The sequence below is a fragment of the Seriola aureovittata genome, chromosome 17 (assembly GCF_021018895.1).
Source record: "Seriola aureovittata isolate HTS-2021-v1 ecotype China chromosome 17, ASM2101889v1, whole genome shotgun sequence".
In the NCBI taxonomy this organism is placed as follows: Eukaryota; Metazoa; Chordata; class Actinopteri; order Carangiformes; family Carangidae; genus Seriola; species Seriola aureovittata.
This window is the reverse complement of record NC_079380.1, coordinates 15386731-15406315: the sequence shown is the minus strand read 5'-3', so window position 1 is coordinate 15406315 and position 19585 is coordinate 15386731. Positions and strand designations below refer to the sequence as shown.

The 19585-nt window shown below is 41.4% G+C and overlaps 4 protein-coding genes and 1 non-coding gene across 8 annotated transcripts; all 5 read right to left on the bottom strand.

The window, feature by feature from the left end:
• Positions 1 to 1731: 1731 nt before the first annotated feature.
• Positions 1732 to 4768, bottom strand: pvalb8 (parvalbumin 8). 3 transcript variants are annotated; one of them, XM_056401683.1, is made up of 5 exons: positions 4504 to 4768; positions 3907 to 3974; positions 3174 to 3306; positions 2570 to 2679; positions 1732 to 2046 (listed from the first exon to the last, which is right to left on the bottom strand). In XM_056401683.1, the coding sequence occupies exons 2-5, from the start codon at positions 3965 to 3967 to the stop codon at positions 2021 to 2023; spliced, it is 330 nt and encodes a 109-aa protein (XP_056257658.1). In that variant the 5' UTR covers positions 3968 to 3974; positions 4504 to 4768; the 3' UTR covers positions 1732 to 2020. The 3 variants fall into 3 exon arrangements, with proteins under 3 accessions (XP_056257658.1, XP_056257657.1, XP_056257659.1); XM_056401682.1 differs by lacking the exon at positions 4504 to 4768 and adding an exon at positions 4457 to 4490; XM_056401684.1 differs by lacking the exon at positions 4504 to 4768 and adding an exon at positions 4196 to 4281.
• Positions 4769 to 5792: 1024 nt separating this feature from the next.
• Positions 5793 to 5864, bottom strand: trnaq-cug (transfer RNA glutamine (anticodon CUG)). Its single transcript has one exon. It is a non-coding gene; the product is annotated as a tRNA-Gln (tRNA).
• A 1700-nt stretch (positions 5865 to 7564) lies between these two features.
• LOC130184519 (parvalbumin beta) lies at positions 7565 to 9484 on the bottom strand. Its single transcript, XM_056400465.1, has 5 exons — positions 9336 to 9484; positions 8754 to 8820; positions 8488 to 8620; positions 7938 to 8047; positions 7565 to 7852 (listed from the first exon to the last, which is right to left on the bottom strand). The coding sequence occupies exons 2-5, from the start codon at positions 8812 to 8814 to the stop codon at positions 7827 to 7829; spliced, it is 330 nt and encodes a 109-aa protein (XP_056256440.1). The 5' UTR covers positions 8815 to 8820; positions 9336 to 9484; the 3' UTR covers positions 7565 to 7826.
• Positions 9485 to 11168: 1684 nt separating this feature from the next.
• On the bottom strand, positions 11169 to 13696 carry LOC130185874 (parvalbumin beta-like). 2 transcript variants are annotated; one of them, XM_056402601.1, is made up of 5 exons: positions 13591 to 13696; positions 12631 to 12701; positions 12281 to 12413; positions 11747 to 11856; positions 11169 to 11460 (listed from the first exon to the last, which is right to left on the bottom strand). In XM_056402601.1, exons 2-5 carry the CDS (start codon positions 12689 to 12691, stop codon positions 11435 to 11437), a joined length of 330 nt encoding a protein of 109 aa, XP_056258576.1. In that variant the 5' UTR covers positions 12692 to 12701; positions 13591 to 13696; the 3' UTR covers positions 11169 to 11434. The 2 variants fall into 2 exon arrangements, with proteins under 2 accessions (XP_056258576.1, XP_056258577.1); XM_056402602.1 differs by lacking the exon at positions 13591 to 13696 and adding an exon at positions 13411 to 13429.
• A 1962-nt stretch (positions 13697 to 15658) lies between these two features.
• Positions 15659 to 18750, bottom strand: pvalb5 (parvalbumin 5). Its single transcript, XM_056402603.1, has 5 exons — positions 18593 to 18750; positions 17939 to 18015; positions 16716 to 16848; positions 16210 to 16319; positions 15659 to 15948 (listed from the first exon to the last, which is right to left on the bottom strand). The coding sequence occupies exons 2-5, from the start codon at positions 17997 to 17999 to the stop codon at positions 15926 to 15928; spliced, it is 327 nt and encodes a 108-aa protein (XP_056258578.1). The 5' UTR covers positions 18000 to 18015; positions 18593 to 18750; the 3' UTR covers positions 15659 to 15925.
• Positions 18751 to 19585: the final 835 nt, after the last annotated feature.

Here is a 19585-nt window from a genome sequence, read left to right as displayed (position 1 = left end):
TCAGACGTGTAGTCTTCAGACCCAAGCAACGTTCACTGACATCACCTGAGGCAGTTTATCAAACTTCCCTCCGGAACCCATATGTAGTAGTACTCCCCAAGACAAAGCCTGTAAACAGACTTTAACGTGTGAAGTCGGTGTAGCTCCTCTTAACCCCTCTTACTCTGTTTTTGGTCATACTCACATACACGGTAACTTAACTTGCTAATGTCCAACTGATGTCTGAAATTAGTTATGAAATTGCTAATCAGTACATTTTAAAAACACCACTTTGTCGTGACAGTGAAATTTATAATATGACAAAACATAAACAGGCCTCTCACCGGCTGTGCAGGCCCTGCTCAAGGAAAAACACCCTTAAAACCACCATCATCATCACGACACACTGTCTGAATCAAGCAGCAATAGGTATGAATACACATTCTACATTTGTGACCAAGATCTCACGCTAATACCAGGGTATGCTCCATGGATCTGAGTAGCAGGTGTGTGCTGTAATAGTCAGGTTCTCCCTATAATAAAAAGATAATTGAAATGACACTGAGGTGGAAGCTGTGAAAAAAAATTGGTACTCTGTATTTTGGCGCCTCTAGTGGGTGGGTGAGTAGTGAAGTGGTTGTTAATTTTAATCCCATGAATCCTGTAAGTGCAGAGAATTAAACAGCTGTGTGCTATTTCAAGTCTCCTGCATGAGGAATGAAGAGTTGTCATATAGTCAACCTTCTGTCTGAGCATATGTGTGAGGGAGATAAAATGATTTCTTCTTGAATATGCCCTGAGCAAAGCTCTCCTGAGCTATCAAGGAGACCTGGCAAAGGAATACGTGTAAGGCAAGCATCCTCAGCTATAGCATTCTGCAGAGTGTGCATTTCCTCCTGTACATCACATACACAACCATACACACCAGCACGAACTCAAACAGATGCATATTTTAAAAAACTGCATATATCTATGTGCATATTTTGGCTTATGCGCATTTGCATGGATGGCTGTCTGTGTCTGGTTGCATATTTGATTTTTGCAAATGCATTGGGTTACGTGTGTGTGTGTGTGTGTGTGTGTGTGTGTGTGTGTGTGTGTGTGTGTGTGTGTGTGTGTGTGTGGTTGTTGCCCTAGCCTGAGCAGCACCAAGGTTTAGCTGGGTTTATTTACAAAGCTGAGGTCAGGTGTCACTCGATCCAGTCGCGATGACACTCAAGTGGTCATCAAGGTCACCTCCTCTGCTTTCTCCCTGTGTTAGCTCTATATGGCTCTATAAACTCACGCACACACACTCAAAAACACACACATACACCTGTACTGTATACAGTGTACACTCAGTCAGAAACCCTGTGTTGTCAGGACACGTCTCACTTCTCATATACCTGACACTGTCTGACATTCAACCTCATTTACCGCTGTGATATGTAAGGGTAAGTGAAGATTTAAGAACACCTTAGAACTTTCAAGGAAATGGTCTGATTGTATGTGCGCGTGTGTGTTGTGCATAGGCACATCTGGGTCAGTGTGTGCATACTGATGTGGATCCCGACTTCCCAAGGGTTTAGAACTTCATTTTGTGCATGTAAATCATTTCTGTGCTCCTTCATGTAAAAGCCTTCACTACTATTACTGTTGCAGTGTCGTGTTGTGTGTTTTGCATACAATATCCCTGGTTTTGTCATGCTCCGCTGTATCCCAAACCATATGTGAATATAAGATACATAGAAATAATACTAAGAGTCGCAAGACTTGGATTTTATTCTTTTATTTTCTCAGTTACTTGGTAAATTGTACATTTATTTGGGCAATGCAGCTTTATGATCTCTGAAACATATGAAAAAGAAAAAAAAAAACTAAAAACATGATGACAATGTGGATGTCTGTGGACCAGGGCGAGTCTTGTAAAATAAAAAGAAACACATTTTTTTTTTAACTAACCGTATGGAAAATAATTGACTAAAACCAAGAAAGCCCTTGAAGCAGTGGAATAGGGGCGGGAGCGGGGTCAGATCGAGTTGGAGAGATGGAGTACAGCTGTTTAGGACAAGACCATGGCCTGGAACTCTGTGGAGAAAAGAAACAGCATTAGTAAGGTGTGGCAGCTTATTATTTAGCTGATCTGTCTGACAGCAGCCTCAATTTAACACAAAAATATGTGTATTTTTTAACAAAGTAACATTAATGATATGAACCCATAAGAAGAGCTTGTATTGTTTTGCTCTAGAGTTAACGGTATGCCATTTACACCATTTTCGTCAATTGCTCTTTAGGAACATTGGCCATTTTGAATGCGTGTTGCATCTTCCCTGTTCTGCTGCTGAGCCAAATTCAGCAATTACTTATAAAATATTGGGACAGAAAAAGCGTGCAGGGACTTGGAGGGAGTAACTATGGTTTCTGCGTTTCTAGTTTAGTCCTGTAAAATACAACTGTCTCGTTCTCTGGTGTTACTTCCAAACCCTGAAACAACCAGACTATTCAAAGAGTACAACAAATTTACTTAGTGCAATTTGAAAATGTAAAAATTGTGGAAATTGTTTTCCACATACACGAGTATATCAAATACAGTAAGTGTGAACCCACTCACCGTCTGCTCCAATCCGGCCATCACTATCGTCATCAGCAGCGCACAGGAAGGCCTTGGTCTCCGTGTCTGTCAGAACGCGAGCCCCTGGAGAAAACCTCTGGAGGAAAAACCTGGCGGACACAGAGCCACAGACAAACAAAAGTTAGAGGCACTCTTCAGTAACAACTGGACATAGCAATAACGACAAAGGCAGCGATCAAGATCTAACGCTGAGGACTGATCTGTCCTAATGCACAGCTTTTAGACAAGAATCCCCTTAAAGACAATGTGAGATGCAAGATATTGAAAGGGATGATTGTTAAATTTCTAATTTCTAACATAAGGTGTAATTTAAAAAGTTTTGTTGCTGTGCATAGCTGTACACCCATTTCATTTTCATCGTCTGTGGCTGAGCTTTGACCATAGGTGATTTTCATAATTACCACCTCAAACAAGAAGCTACCTGAATCTCAGAAAATAAAAAACATTTACAGCCGAATGATGAAAACTGATTATTTTAAAGGAAGAGACATTTGAGTCGGCAAAAACAGCCCCTGACCCATCAGATCCTGGGCCACAAAAAAATAAAAAAAGTCTAAGGTTGGAGAACCGGCCGCTCACTCACTTGAGCTCTTCCTCCTCAACAAAGCCACTGGCATCATTGTCCAGGATGGCAAAAACCTTCTTCACATCCTGGGGGCTCTTCTTGGTGAGGCCACACAGCTGGAAAAACTTCTTGGGGCAGAAGGAGTCTGGTGCTGGAGGAGAGACAGGAAGCAGAGTCAGGGACGGCACAAAGCTGGGCTTGATGAGTAATGACAAGACTCTGCCCTCAGTTCAGTATTCTGACTTGCATGGGATAGATTCCGCTTTGAAAGTAGAATTTACGTTTATGTCAGTTTAAATAATGGAGACAAGATGACATTTGACTAGGTAGCTGTTATTAAGTGTGTTGTAAGTCATTTTATCTTCTTGCCTAGAGGCACATAGTTTGAGAAACTTTGGTCCTGGATACTCCCTGTAAATTTCTTTATATTTTAGAGATTTCAGCGTCTTTGGTCTTTGACTTCCAGTGATAATATAGGCTACATGATTAAATCTGAACTTTCTTCGGCCTAATTGCTGTTCATAACATCACTTATCACTTAATCACTTATCCCGGTTATACTGTACTTAGCCTATATGCAAGTATCTATCTTTTCATCTCAACAGTTTGCAGTCTTCCAGCAGCCTATCATATAGAGACAGTCCTATTCTCTAGTGACTGCACAGGCTCCAGGAGAAATAGTGTATGGAATTAGAAGAAGAAAAAAAAATCTAATGAAGAGAGCAATAATGATATTGGTGGAAGACGATACCTTGGCAGTCCTTGATAGCACTGTCGATGGCATCAGCGGAAAGGATAGATGAGAGCGACATTTTATTCCTGTAGTGAGGAACAACCATGGTGAATTATTAACACATTTAGTCAGGTACAGTGGCAAACCTTCAAAACTTGACACTGACGGGGAGCAAAAGGTGTCCAGGTGACAGTACTGACACTGAGAAGTCAGTTCAGTAACAGGCCAGAACAGAGCGAAGCAGCAACACTGATATAACGAAAGTCCTTCAATCTAGATCAATTCTTATAGATCAGTAAAATAATACCGGATTTGCTCTAAACGAGGCGTCGAATCCAACAGTGGTCGCTTCCCATTGATTAAACATGATAGAAAAATCGTTTGCGTTCTCTCTTTTTGCTCTTGTCTTGTTTTACGCACACATTTATTTCACCTGTCATATAACTAGGCAGGATGTGCAGCTGCTCTAAAGCGCGCGGAATAAACAGGAGTCAGAGGATCCGCATCTACAAAATCTTTTGAAATTAATAATAAAAAGAGAGAGAGAGAGAGAAAGAAAAGAAAGTACCCAGTTTCCATCAAAAGCGACCTCCTTGAATCCACACAGCAACTTACCGTGTTCAGGGGTTCTCGCCCGGTCGGTGATCCAGCAGAGAGGTAAGGCTATGTGGTGACTGCTGTCCGTCAAGGCGGATTTATATAGGTCTGATTGCAGTGACAATGGGGATTGCTTGAGTTACCTGTCTATGGATCAAATTCTTACTGCCCGCCCCTGATCCAATTTCTCAGCTAACTAATTAACCTTTACTATTTATAACGCCCAGGGGCAGAGAGACCGGACCGTGGACATCTGTAACGCCCTTGTAAATAGCAAATTAAGTTAAAAAGCGCATTCTTCCCCCCCGCCCCATCCACCACTCCCTCCCGTCATCCCAACACCCCTCCTCCTCTCACCTCTAGAATTATATAGCCTGGTACAGTAAATGCAGGGAGCCTGTAATGTAACTGCAATCTCTCTCTCCTTTTCTCCCTCTCTGCCCCCCTCCACCCCCCACCCTTTCATGCAGATATCCCTTTTCAGGCAGCTGTCCCAAAACGAGCACATCTGAGCAACATCCCACTGCAAATATGGCCCTTTATAAATACATTTGAGGTGAGTTATGGGAAATAAAGTGTCAACTGGCACTGAACGTTTCCACGTCTTGCATATAGACCATGTGTCTCATGTCAGCAGCACAACCGCGAGAGATTGAGTCACCTAGAGGTGGGGCGGGTCAGATGATCTCCAACCAAACCTAATGTAACCTCAAACACACATCATAGCCCACTCATCAGTGAATGTCAGGGACGCCGGTGCTTTATAACCTTCTTACTGTCTCACACTGACAGCGGGGACAGCCTCGCAAAATTGCTTTGTCAACTGTGCTGATTAAGGGGCCCGAGGTCACCCTCTGCTGTCGGCGTCTCTCTGTGATGCTGATGATGATGCATAATGTAGCTACGGTGTCCCAGGTCTGAGCACGGTGGATTCATTTCTACTGGAGTTGGATCATTTTGTCCCATTAAGTCTCTCAGACCTGCACGCTGTCCATTTGTCCAGCAGCAAAATGTTCAGTTCAGGTTGTCTGTTCCCCGGGCATCTGTGGCCCCCAGCGGGTTTGACAGACAAATTCAGGGGTCATTAAGCACATTTCTGGGAGTGTTCACTGCAGTAGCACACGGAAGGTTATTTCTCTTCATGATGTAAGGTTAGTTGAAGGTGTGCATATGCAGCACCACTTTGTATGTGGAGGCAATAGACAGAGAAACTCGAGCTGTGGGAAATGTTTTTTGTATGAACAATTTGAAATTATTTTCTAATGAATTCATGCAAAGTTAAATAACCTTGACGTTAATAAACAAGCAGGTCCCACCGAGATTTGAACTCGGATCGCTGGATTCAGAGTCCAGAGTGCTAACCATTACACCATGGAACCTTGATTAAGAGATCACGTCCTACAAAAAGTATCCAATATATCATCTGCAACCTGATACTCGGAGATATTTTTGCATATATCCAAACCCGCGGGGGAACAGCAGCTTCCTCATGATAGAAGTCAACCATTCAATGCGCGCTTGAGTGGGGCGCGTGCGACTCTTGGCACGCATCAGCTGGCGGAGGTGAACCGCGGATAAAGCCGGTCTGTGCGTAAAGATCATCTTAAACATTATTTAAATGTCTGAAGACAGAACATTCGTGTCGTTTGGAATCAGTCGAGTTGCGCTGTGGCGCGTGGGACAAAGGAGCCAACATTTTATATGTCTCGGTGGAGACATAATTAAGTTACTGCTTAAAGAACTTGTCTTAAGTAAGAATGGAGGACATGTGCTTTGAGCATGAACTTTGCACACAGTTTACGCGCAGTATCCTTTTGTTTCATTCTTTGGCAGCTTCCTGGCGTCTTTCATTATTGAGTAAAAGCTTGTATCTCCGCTGGTTTGTCAGTGTCAACGTTTCCTAAACATAATCCCAGGGCCAACTTGTTAATGGGGCCCCTCAACAAGTGCTGTCTGATAATCCTCTGTGAGGTTGTCCCCTGAGCAGGTAAAGAGAAACTCTATCATCTGCTCCAGACTGTGTGTGAAAAAGAGACTGTGGACACCGGAAACGAGAGCAGTGGTGCGACTTTACCAGCACCCAGTGCATGATGTCATCCGCCATGTTGATACCTCGTGGACTATACGGTTACTGGGCAATCATTTATTCATTTACATTTGCTAATGTTCTTTACGAGCCTCACCCTTGGTCATATAGACTGGCCGAGAGGTTGACCTCAGCCTTTTTTTTTTTTAGCTTCTCTCGGACAAAGAGGACTGACTGACAGTTCTTACTGAAAATAATGATCATAATAATAATAATAATGATAATAAGAAAAGGAATTTAATAGGCCTGCTATGTATTCACATTATCCCCATTCTGCAGTACAGGAACAATGAAGCATGTCCAATATTGCAATCATGCCTGTCTTAATTAAGATCCAATAAAATTATGCCTGGATTAAAATCAACTAGAGATTAAATTTATTTTCAGTGTATTTTTGTTACACCATCACCCAACATGCTTTGCAGTTCTAAGTCTCAAGTTAAATAGTTGGACTTTACGCCTCATTCATTCAGTTTTATCCACCAATTTTTAACAAAAGGGTCTTGAAAAGAAGTTTTAAAATTTGCGTTTTCGAAACGTAAGGTAATTTTGTATTCTGTCTTACTGCTTGAATTTATAAGTGCCCCACTGCCGGAATATGGGGAACTATCGTTCAAACAGCGGTCGTTCGAGATGATTTATACTGTGTCCCAGCATCTACTGTTAATGTACGTAACTCCATCTAGTGGCTGCAGGATGGAGCTGCATGGTCATATGCACTACTAGCACATAGTGTGTGTGTGTGTGTGTGTGTGTGTGTGTGTGTGTGTGTGTGTGTGTGTGTGTGTGTGTGTGTGTGTACACTGTAACAATTATATTTAGGCTACATCTGTTTTCTTTTTCATTCATTTTCATTATTTTCCTTTCCATACCATTGATTCACATGTTTTTATATTCCATGTCAAAAAAGTAAATTGAAATTGAATATGAGAGAGAGAGAGAGAAAGAGAGAGAGAGAGAGAGAGATTTGTGAAGAATAAAAATCCAATAAAATCGTAGCAAAAGAATATTTATTCTTTTTTACCGTTCGTTCCTGGAAAGTGCATCATAGATTTTACAGTAAGCAAAATTCATATTTAAGACATGAACACAACCGAGCGACATTCACAATCATCATTTTTGGACAGTGTGTTGCATAGGAGGAAACGTCTCTTAAGCAAATGTATAAAAATTATTTATATTCAGATGAAAAGGGGGGAGGTCGACGTGGGCTTTGTTGTTCCATCAGAGCAGGTGTTGTTGGTCAGTTGCTATCTTAATGCTTAACCATGGCAGCGAACTCTGCGGGGGAGACAGAGGAGAAGAGAGAGTTGGTATCCGCTGGAAAGTTCCACCAGAATCATCCAAAGTCGCCTAAACAACATACCATCAACGCCAATCTTGCCGTCACCGTCGGTGTCACCGGCCTTGAGGAAAGTCTTGGTCTCGGCGTCGGTCAGTGCGCGTGCACCTGCCTTGAAGGTCTGCAGGAACAGCCTTAGACACACAGGGGCTGTGGTTAGTTCACGGACCCTTGCGCTCATTTCATATATAACCTGACCGCAGAACTTCAAGTTTTCATTCAAATACTTGGACACACATATCGATACTGATAGTTGTTCTTTTATTGGATGTAATGAATAATAATAATAATAACAAAAACACAATTAAAGATCTGCAGCCAGTTGGACAGAGGGAAAAACAGGACACTGGTACTAATACACTGATAGTTTGACCCTGTGCGCACCTCCACATTCCTTCAGTCCACACAGCAAGAACAAACTCTGCTAAGTCCAAAAATGTTATTCACTGGGCTTACAAACATAGGTATTAATTGATAATAGAAGATGCAAGAATAGCATTCATAAGCACTGACGTGTGGATGTAGGCTTTGTTTTGGACAAAGGGAGTGGTGTTGTGATTGGTGTGCGTCTTACTTCAGCTCCTCCTCCTCAATGAAACCGCTCTTGTCCTGGTCGATGATGGCGAAGGCCTTCTTGACCTCGTCGGCAGACTTGCCGGCCAGGCCGCATGCCTTGAAGAACTTCTTGTGGTCGAATGAGTCGGCGTCTGAAATCAATGGCAGGTTGGCAAATGAATAAATAAATAAATAAATAAAACATGGTAGCTGTTAATGCTCCAAATGACAAAAGCCACTCAGGGAGACTGTGACTGATTTTGTAATTGCCAGCCCAGGACTCACTCTTGCACCCATCCAGGGCTGCAGTGATGTCAGCATCATTCAGTACACCTTTGAAGGCCATTTTGATCTGTAGAAATAAAATCAAAAGCGATGATCTAAACTTTTTAAAGTAGGATAGGCAATATTATGACTAAATAATCACAGGGGAGCAGGTCGGCTACTTTTTGGTATCGCAGATTATATGGATCATATTTCTTCCAAATTCAATAGAAATAGAAAGATTTCACATTTCAAATGGCAAATTAATCAGTCCACTTATTTATGAATGGCGCGTTTGATGTTACATTTCCAAATCCCATTCCAGAGGCTGGATCGACACTGCAACTCTATAGAAGCTTGGAGCTGTGACCAGTAATCCATGTCTTCATGCAGCTGACGCTCCCGCAACAGCAAACAAACAAAAAAAAAAAGGAAAAATTCATCTCGTTCTTTTGATGCGGCATTGCAGTGAGAAGTTGATTTCCTTATTTAAACGTAATGTTCAAAACCATGAATGTTTTCTCAAAAGCGCCAAGCCTGATGCTGCGGCTTTGTCTCTTCACGGGTCCCGGGGTTTCTTTCTCTCCATTCATTCAAACTCACCTCTGATGTCTTTGCTTTGTAGGGTACAGATGATACAGACAGGTCTCGAGTCGACTGCAGTGATCTTCCCGCTGTTCCCGGTGACCTTTTATAGTTTCACTCCATCGAAATCTGAGGCATAAGATAACTGACACCCCCGGGACGGGGGTGGCGAAAATTTGTCCTGCAGTCAGAGAGCGGTCTATTTTAAGTTTCACAAATGAAGACGCTTAAAAGGTGCGTTTGAAGAAGTCTTCACTATCCCCCAATGCTAAGAATAGGCCTGTGCACTGCTGAGGAGGACGAATTGCAAGTGCTGCTGGCAACACACAGCAATGAAGGTGGATACTGAGCATGCATGCATTAGAGCTGGCGTAAGTGGCACTAATTGGTTGTTTTCCCTCTTTTCGTATAGCATTGTTGATTTGGAAGGCGCTGGCTGCTTTATTCAGGAATTTCTCTTAAGTCTACTTGGCGGGTTTGGGGAAAACAGTCGTTAAATATGATATGCCGATTTATGTCTTGAATGTTACTGGGAAATGTGCAAAAATAAATTATAGTTCACTTGGTGAGAAACATTCTTTTGCTGTGTAGGCTTGTTTAACATTGGCAGAGTCTACCTGAGATGCCTGAATGATGCAGTCATTTGTATTTTGCCAAATTAGACTTTGCCTTAAAATCACGTTTCCACTAATCCACTTCAAATCAAACCAAGCACAAATTTCAATTGGTCCCATTTTACCTGGAAAGTCAATTGTATTTCACATATTCTAAGAAAGTAATTATTTTTGTTTTTTTTATTACATTAGTCAACGTATACTGAGTAATTCTTTTGGGAAAAAACCTGCTTCAATTAGGCTGATTATTGCACCCGGCCTCTTTCCTTTGTAATTTCATGTATTATTCCTGTTATTTTAAGAGCTTAAAATGTTCCAAAGCACAAGGAAGTTTCCATGCTGTTAAATCTTTTTTTTTTCTCTCCTCCAAATCAAGTTCAAAACCCAGTTCTTGTCATTACACCGTGCAGCTCCGCTTGTAATGCTGAGAGAGCAGCTTTGACCTGCAGGTGGCAGCACTGTCCTGTGGTGCTGAAGCCTGAGGAATCAGTTGACTGCCATCATTATGTCTCTGTCTGTTTTGACCACTGGTTGGTCATTTGATAGTGTTGAGGGTTTACATATTGCTGCCTTGCAGTTCCTTGAGCATTCATAACTTCCACTTGGACTGTAATTTGACTTTGATATGACTGATGAGCTGTTCTCATTTCTTTCTAGGCCAGTTTATGTACATGGAATATTCTCCAAGAAAATGTGGCACATTGCAAACACTGCAAGAAAATAAAACAATTTGTCAGGAATTCCTCTGACAACTAAAGATTTGCATCTTAGCAGCAGATGTAGCCTGCTAAAAGTTCCTGCTGATGCATCGGTGGCTGTTAATAGCCGTCCTGTTGCCACAGCACATCATGTAATTGACTACTCAGCAGTTGGAGAAAAAGACCTTGGAACAGAGCATCTAATTAAACTATGTGTGACAGCTATCCATTGCAAACCTCCCTGGATCCAGGAAGTGTATGCGAGCAAAGCCCTCGGGCCATTCCCGCTGTGTTTGCCAGCTCCTGGCTTGAGTCCAGCTACACTCCCCTTCTCATTAACCAATTATCAAAACAAGGGCTGGGCAGGTCAGTTCAACCGTCTCTCAGCACCTCCCAAGTATTCAAAAACCCTGGCAGGTGGAAACTCCTTTAGCACCGCCTCTTCCTCAGCCCACTGTGTTGACATAGCTAAGTGAATACAGTGGGTCGTATGATACAAGAGAAGTTGACCAATTAAAAGATGACTGACCTGAACAAGATGACTTTAGACCAAAAGAGTATTTATTCCTGGTTTTTCACTCTTCCTCAGAAGTGCAGATGGTGTTGTACAGTTTGCACAAGTCATTTTTCAGAACATATAACACATTGTAATAACATAAACAGTAAAAATGTGTTCAATGTTGAGAAATGTATGCAGGCAACTCATAAATAAGGTATAAAAAATATTCTTTCAGCTGATGAATACTGAATCTTGCAAGGAGTTTCGCAGTTCCGTGAATGGAAGTGGATCTTGGTCAATGGAAGTTTATGCCTTTACAAGGGCGGCAAACTCTGTGAAAGTAGAAGAAAACAGCTGTTAGTGGAGAACAAAATGTATTCAGATTCTTATGTTATTATTATGGTATGATCTAGAGTGATTGGACCCCCTCTGTGACGTAGAGGTTGAGTCTTTGCAGATAATAGTATGTGAATGGATGTGAAGAATTAAATTGTAATACAGATTAGTTTAGAGCCCACTGCTATCAGGCATCAGAAATAATCGTGTTGTCTTTGCTGTGTTCTGCTGCATTCAAAGATATATAGGAAAGAGCGTCCTGCTCCACTAAAGAACTCTTACCATCAACTCCGATCTTGCCATCACCATCACTGTCACCAGCGGCAAGGAAAGCCTTGGTCTCCTTGTCGGTGAGTGCTCTGGCACCAGCAGAGAAGTTCTGCAGGAACAGCCTGACAGGTGGACAAACAGGAGAAGTTGAAATGATCTGCACCTCAGTCTGTATTGATTGCATTTACATTAGCTAGAATAAGTTTCCTTTTAAACTGTCTCTGTGTTTGTGATTTCACAACAGGATGCTGTGTTTCCAAAAAGCCTGTCCATAAGGATTTAAATGTACAAAGTCATGAAACCTCCAGGCTTCGTTCAGCCTCTCCTCTCTTTAGTTTCATTAGTGCAGTCAGTGTGTTAATTGACCCACAGATTACAGCCAAACTAAGATAGCACGTACAAATGAGGGGAGTAAAGAAAGGCTGCATCCCTTGTTTTCAGAATGATTTAGACCTAACTTAAACATGACATAGTAATACTACATCTGGTGCATATTTTGAGCAGCTGAGGCCTAAGCATTGAGTGTGAAGTGCTGGAATGTCTTACTTCAGCTCCTCCTCCTCAATGAAGCCACTGTTGTCCTGGTCAATGATTGCGAAGGCCTTCTTGACATCTTCAGCGGTCTTGCCGGACAGGCCGCATGCCTTGAAGAAGGTCTTGTAGTTGAAGGAGTCAGCAGCTGGAACACACATTTTAACACCATTAGCACCCTGGCTGCATGAGCACAACATGGCACTTCTCTGTTGATGTAACATGATAACTGTGTATTGGTTGCTTAGATTGCAGTGAAAATGCACGATATGCCACAAAATGATGATAATAAGAAGAAGAATGAGGAAATGGGTCGAGTGCATTAAATGGTTGGTTAACTGTAATAGTAAGTGAAAGAGGCTCACCTGAGCAGCCATCCAGAGCTGCTTTCACTTCGGCTTCCTTGAGGACACTAGCGAAGGCCATTTTTTTTTATCTGCGAGGGGAAAGAAGACACAGGTCAGGGTTAATGTAAGCATCACAAATCCTATACAGTGGTCTTATTTTTGCATTGCAAACCATCTGAAATAAAACATTGTGTATCTAGGACATTCGTATAGGTCTACTCTTTGGGCTTAGGATACAGTAACTTCAGAGGTTTTCAGAGGAATGAAGGTGCCTCTGTTAAATGACATGAAACAGCTTTGGGTCTGAGGACTCAGTGTCCAAACATTAACCCTCCAACAATGAAACAAGGCTATTCCTGCAATAGCTTCACAATAGAATAAAAAGTTCACTGTATTGGAAAAGCATTTTTTTCAGCCATTTTCAAAGACACTTTTTGTTCAGGATTAAACCACTTAGTTGCTTTGATTTGCAAAGCCTGGCATGAAGCACCACCAGTCCTGTTTTCTCTATGGGCTAAAGAGCTACTCTTTGCCCTCTGGATATCTGATCACAGCTCAGGTCTGACTCTGTTTATCCCAAAGCGTTATGCTGCTATGGTACAAAATAGATGATGCTCCCAGCGAGAGAACAAATCATGGCAACACCAATCACTGCCACAAATAAACAACGCAGCTGGGGAAAAGGCATCTTTAGCTTTAGGTGTGATTTTTTTTTTCTTTATCCGGTTAAGAGAGATAATGTAAAATAGCGCATTTATCATCCACGAACGTTAATCCTTTGAAACCAAATGGACACACTTGGCCTCCTTTTCACACTGTTTGAAAAGTCCTTCGGTCCGAGCAGTTGTTGGCTATGTTGGTTCCATTTTTCTCTCTACAGATTATAGTCCACGGGGAGCTCCTTCTCTGAATCCCTGTCCTCCCAGTGCAATCTGCCAGAAGTCAGTGTGGCCTTTGCGAGGCGCACTTCCCACTCACCTTTGAGCTGCGTTGAGGCGAGTGAAAACCAAGGTGGACTCGAGTGAATGCTTTAAGCCCCAGTCCCTCTCTCTTATATATCCTTGAGCAACACCATTTACAGAGCTTTGAGTCTCAGTATCAGGTACCAAGATGCATGGGTTTCGAAAAAATGTGTCTAGTAGTCTCAACCTATTTTTAGGTGAACAAATGAGGATGCTACCATGTGTGAGGAGGCCTATAGCTAGACGTGTGGAAACCTGAGCAGGCCCGCTGCTCACTGACATGTTGCACTCATATGATTTATCGTCAGCATTTAAGTGGCTGATTTCGATGTTACAAGTTTCATCTGACGATATAGTCTAACTGAAATGAATGGAAATGTGACAGAGTGCAACCATGTGTTATCCCCTGCTTTGGTCCGTGATTGAGTCAAATGCCAGAAGCCTTCCACGGTCATAATTAACAGATCAAATGTTTAAGTCACCACTTTAACGCTATTCATCTCTCTGAAAACAAAAAGCCTATCAGGCTCAGGCTAAATGCTGCCATTAAAACACTTGGCTTTAATCTCCTTTGCGTTATCATTATAATTTTATATTAGATAATCGACACATACCTGTGTGAGAGACTGTTTGTTTGGATTTATATAGGCCTACTGTGTTTGTTTATTCCGTCTTGTGTGGTGTCATTAAAATGCATTACGAGCCTTCAGAGCGTCTGTCAACTTGACAGAGCTTTACATGACAGCTACATTTGATCTGTGGCAATTGTCTGTGGTAGACCTGCTCAGAAGTGAATGTATTTCAACGTGTAGTTTTTTCCCATATAGTTTGCATTGTAATTTTTATTCTGTGTCCATTATGGATTATTGGAGATAGACTTTCTATTCTTGAAACTGAAGGATTGGAGTTGCACCACCGCCCCAAAAATGGTCTCAGCTGATAGTTATGTGCGGCCCCTGTCTATGTGCTGCCCTGTAACATTAACTAGCTATACCTAAAGTATAGGCTACAGTTGTCCTAGGCTATATTTCCATATAGTTCATCAGCTCCATATGCAGGGAGTCCAGGTTGAGAAGGGAAAGAGGGACAAGGAGCGAACTCAGCGCCCCATCAGGGACAAGACTTAGGGGCCCATACCGCCAGGTCCCTTTCCTTAGTAGGCAATGCACCAATCGTGAACACGTGAACAAGTTAGCAATATGTTGACAGCTAATTTTTACTCTGACACGTTTCCATATAGTCCTGAACGCAGCTCATTTTTCGCGCATTAGTAATTGAACCAAAGATGAGATTAATCAGTCATCAGGGAAAGTTACCCCAGAGTCTCTGTTCTGTAAACTATAGCCTATATAAAAAGTATTTTCCATAATTGTGGTGTGATATTTCTGCATGGTCTGCAGGAATGCGGAATCTGTCCAGCAGAAGGCAGTGCTAGTCCTAATAAGGAATTCGTGGGGAATTTTGAGAGGAAACCATGTGTCCTAAGATTTGAGGGGGGGGGGGGGGGTGTCCAGCCAATTTAAAAAGAAAAATTCCACCTATTTAAATGATATTTAAATAGATACTGTATTTGAAATGATTTTCCAAAAATTGGTGAGACTGGACTCAGAGAGAGGCTTTTCAATTTCCACAGGTTTTTGGATAGAGGCCACCCTACAGCAGAGAATCAGAATGGGGGTTCCGAGCAGCCTGTCCATTGTCATCCTCCCCCAGAGCATTTCCATGAGCCTCATTTGGCTGCAATAAGTCCTGCACAGGCATCTACCTGGGCAATCATTCTAATCTCATATCCTAAATGTTTCCTATTTGATACTTGTTTCTATTTCTTAGTAATAAAATGGGAACATTAATTTAACAGATATCTCTTTAATGAAGCACATCAAGAACCATATGATGAAAGGTTCTAATGAGTTTCACATCAGCACAAACACATGATATGATGCAAAGACTTCAGACTCCGCATCAAGTGACTTTGAAACCCTGAATGGGCTCTCAATTTATCTTTACATCAGGATTGAAACAAGTCTCTTCATGCATTCTCCATTACAGGCTGATATAAAAAAAATGACCAGCAGACATTGATATCACATCCAATAAATACCTTTATTAATCAATTCCAGGTACCTGATTGATTTAATACACACACAGCTAATAGTCAGCCTTAGCCGTCTGTCCACCAAACATCTTATACCATTATTATATCACATCAACAAAGGAGAGCAGCAGGCAGGTACAGAATATCTGAGGTTTCTGGTCTTTGCATCAAACGATCTGGAAAGTGGGGACTTCCATAAGAAATCCATTATTCAAAAACAGGGAAAGAAAGCTGCAGTCATGTGTATTTATTCTCTTTATTTCAGGAGATCACAGAACTCTGTAGGGGGGAAAAAGAAACAATGGATTCAGTTTTTTTCAGGCAAGAAGTCAGTGTCATGCAACATTATGGTTAAGCAAGATGACTAAATAAACAACAAATTATTTATTTGCTTGTCTGAGGGCATCGTTCTATAGTTTGGTTGCATGTGCTTTTTTGATAGACTGCAATTTCAGCACTAAGTAGTGGACAGCTCCTCTGTACGCATGGCTCCTTTTCTCATCTGCCCACAGTCTTTTCAGATGTTTTACAAGCACCCACCTTCCATTCCAATCTTGCCATCGCCATCCCTATCTCCTGCAGCCATCAGACTCTTAGTCTCATCCACAGTCAGCTCCCTTGCCCCTGGGGAAAAATTCTGAAGGAACAGTCTGATGGGGAGGTAGAAAAATATCAGCAATAAGTTTGGATTTGAATCAAATCAATAGACTTTATCTTTTCTGATGGCATTTTTCCACCTTCGAGGCCTCTCTGAGATGTTGTAATCCCTGTCTCTGTTGCTCACCAGCCCTCCCCTTATGTATTTTTCTCAATTCATTCATAGCAGAAATGCTGCTCCATTCATGCACTAAACCCCTGCCCGTGGGCCATTGCAAGGGATTTACAAAATAGATGTATATACACACATACACATACACAAACACACCCACACACCCATCTATACCACCCATCCTTTAACCACACACACACACACACACACACACACACACACACACACACACACACACACACACACACACACACACACACACACACTCTGTCCTTACTTGAGCTCCTCCTCCTCAATGTATCCACTCTTGTCCTGGTCCAGGACTGTAAACACTTTTTTCCCATCTGCCTCAGATGAGCCGGTCAGTCCCACTTGTGTAAAGAATGACTTGAAGTTGAATGTGCCTGGAGCTACACAGGCAAAGAGAGAGAGAGAGATAGAGAGAGAAAGAGACAGAGACAGACAGATGTGAGAGTGAGAGGTCAATCACAGAATGACAAGAAAGCAAGAATGGTGAGAGGCTGAATGGAGATGTCGCATTTACTCTTTCGCTCAGATGACTTTCATTCTTCAACCGATGACATTTACCAATATACACCCTGTAGCTCATCACTGTCTTATGCCGTGATAGGCTATGTCATTATGCCATTGAAACAGTCAAAGCACACTGAATATCGCCCGCGGCTCTAATGCAAACCTAAATGTTAAAAGCCCTTAACTTAACAAGCTGCTCTGATCTAGGATGAGTTACCTTCAAGTCATTGAAAATGAATTGTTGAAGAAGACTTGCAGTCACTGTATGAGAAATTAGAATATTTACACTTAAAACTAAGTAATCTTAAAATAAGGGAGGGGAATTTTTAAAAAAAGAAGTATCCCTAACCCAATGGTGATTTGCCTGCTATCCCCACTTTCATTAGATATTTTACTTTTGTGCCAATCTTTAAAATAAATCTTAGAAATATTCCTTCCTTTTATTGATACATGCAAAAAAATACACCTGACAAAGCCTGAAAGTATTTTACCTAAAACATATCTAACAGGGGGGGTTTCTTGAATAAAGGGCATGTAAGCACTGGCATTTGAGTTTCATTGGAGCGGGTGAGCTGTGTCTGCCTTGTCATGCAGACATAATTACAAGAGATAAATAATTAAGTGCTTTGGGATGTGAGGACTGTAGCTTATGTGATTTGCTGTTCTCTGTGAGAATTCTCAACATAAACACCTTGGTATCTGGGTAGTAACTGCCCTCCCACCGCATGGCTGCCAGGTTACCTGCAGGCTCCCTGTCCCCACTGTGAACAACACATCATACTGCTATCCCCTGTGGGAGTGGGAGTTGTTTTAACGTTGCCCGTGTCTCTCTTTCTCTGTGTAATATGTAAGTGAATTTAAATTCACTTACGGTAAAGTATCTGTTATTGTGTTAATGACTAGATGCTTGCATAGTGTGTGTCTCTCTGCTTGCGAGTGTGTGTGTGTGTGTACGGTCTGACTCACCTTGACAAGCCTTGACCGCAGCCTTGATGTCCTCGTCGCTCAGCATCCCTGCAAATGCCATGGTCCTCTTTGGCTGCCTGAGGGATGCACACACACATACATGGAAGTAATGCAAAGTGACAGTGAATGAAACTGGCGCAGGTGTTTTCTGCTGTCAGATAACAGTCTAAAAACAGTCAGAACTTGTGGAAGGATTAGGCATCATCATTCCTCTGTGGGTAGTCTGCAGTTACACCAGCACTGTTAGAAACCATGGAGCTGAGTTGTAGATTTTATCAGGAGGGCTGTACCATTTTGACAATAAAGCACAACCACATTAACAAAGGATATAACTCTTTAAACTAATGTTTTCTCAGAGATATTTCATCATATGACATGGTTTAAATCATATGAGAATTGGCTGATGATCCAAGCTTTGTTTTACAAAATAAAAGAATTTCCTTTCCCACAGAGAAAGTTGTTGCAACTTGAAGGAGCAAACACAAATAGGATTGAACATCCTATATTTTTCCTCCCACATTTTAACATTTATTTCCTTGTCATTTAAAGAAAAAGAATTGAGGTGCTCCAAGGCACAGACACACACAAGAACTGCCAGCTATCATCACTCAAACACTGCCGTGCACATGAATTTGCAAAAAGCTTGGTACTCACCGTGCTTCGGGTGAGGTTTGCACTCTCTGAGCCTCTGATGTGCAGATCTATGCCTCTCTTGCTTTGTGCCTATAAGCCTCCGACACTCTCTTGCAGCTTCGTGATCCAGAGTGCAAGAAGCAACCTGACGTATCTGTCCTCAAACCCAGGGAGATTTCCCCCACGCCACAGAATGCCTCCTCCTCCTTCATCAGTTAATCAGAGCAGATAATTTTCTCACTCATTGTTTTACAAACTTGCGGGCAAACAAATTCACCAAAAATAATGATAATTAAAACTCATAATCATAATTATAAGTGTATTTTTTATGCATTGTAACATTTATCCCACTACTTCTGCTTTTACTACAACCACCGCCAGTACTAATAATGCTATTGTTATTCTTAATATTAATATTTAAAAGGAATAATAATATAAAGAAATGCAAAACATTTTAGTAGATGGGATAAATATGAAAATTATCATCATAAGTTTTTTAATTTACTATTAATTATGTCTGGTAATTTTTTTTAAATGTGCAGTAAAGAAACTGTAAACATGAATATGTAATTGTCATATTCTAAGTCTTTTAATGTTTTAATAAGCATACAAGCAGAAATTAAATCTGTTGATACATTTTTTCTATTAAAGTTTATTGACAGCTCATAATAACATCAGTTATCACATTCTATGGCTTTAAAGACATTGAAATCACATTGTGTCTCGAAAAACTTGAATGTATATAGTCATATAGGTATGTAGACAGGTCTGTCATTTGAACCAATAGGTTTTACTGTTCAAGAGCATCCTTTCTATGGGGCTATTGTGATAAAAATAGTATTTAATTTTGCTTTTATTGTTTCGTAATGGAAAATATCGTGTTTCATAGTAAGTCTAACATCCAACAATGTTGATATGAAATCACTGCGAGAAAATTAATCCACAAAAAAAAGAAAAGAAAAAAAGATCACGATGCTTAAGCCAGCATCAGTATACCAGTCAAATAACCCTGTC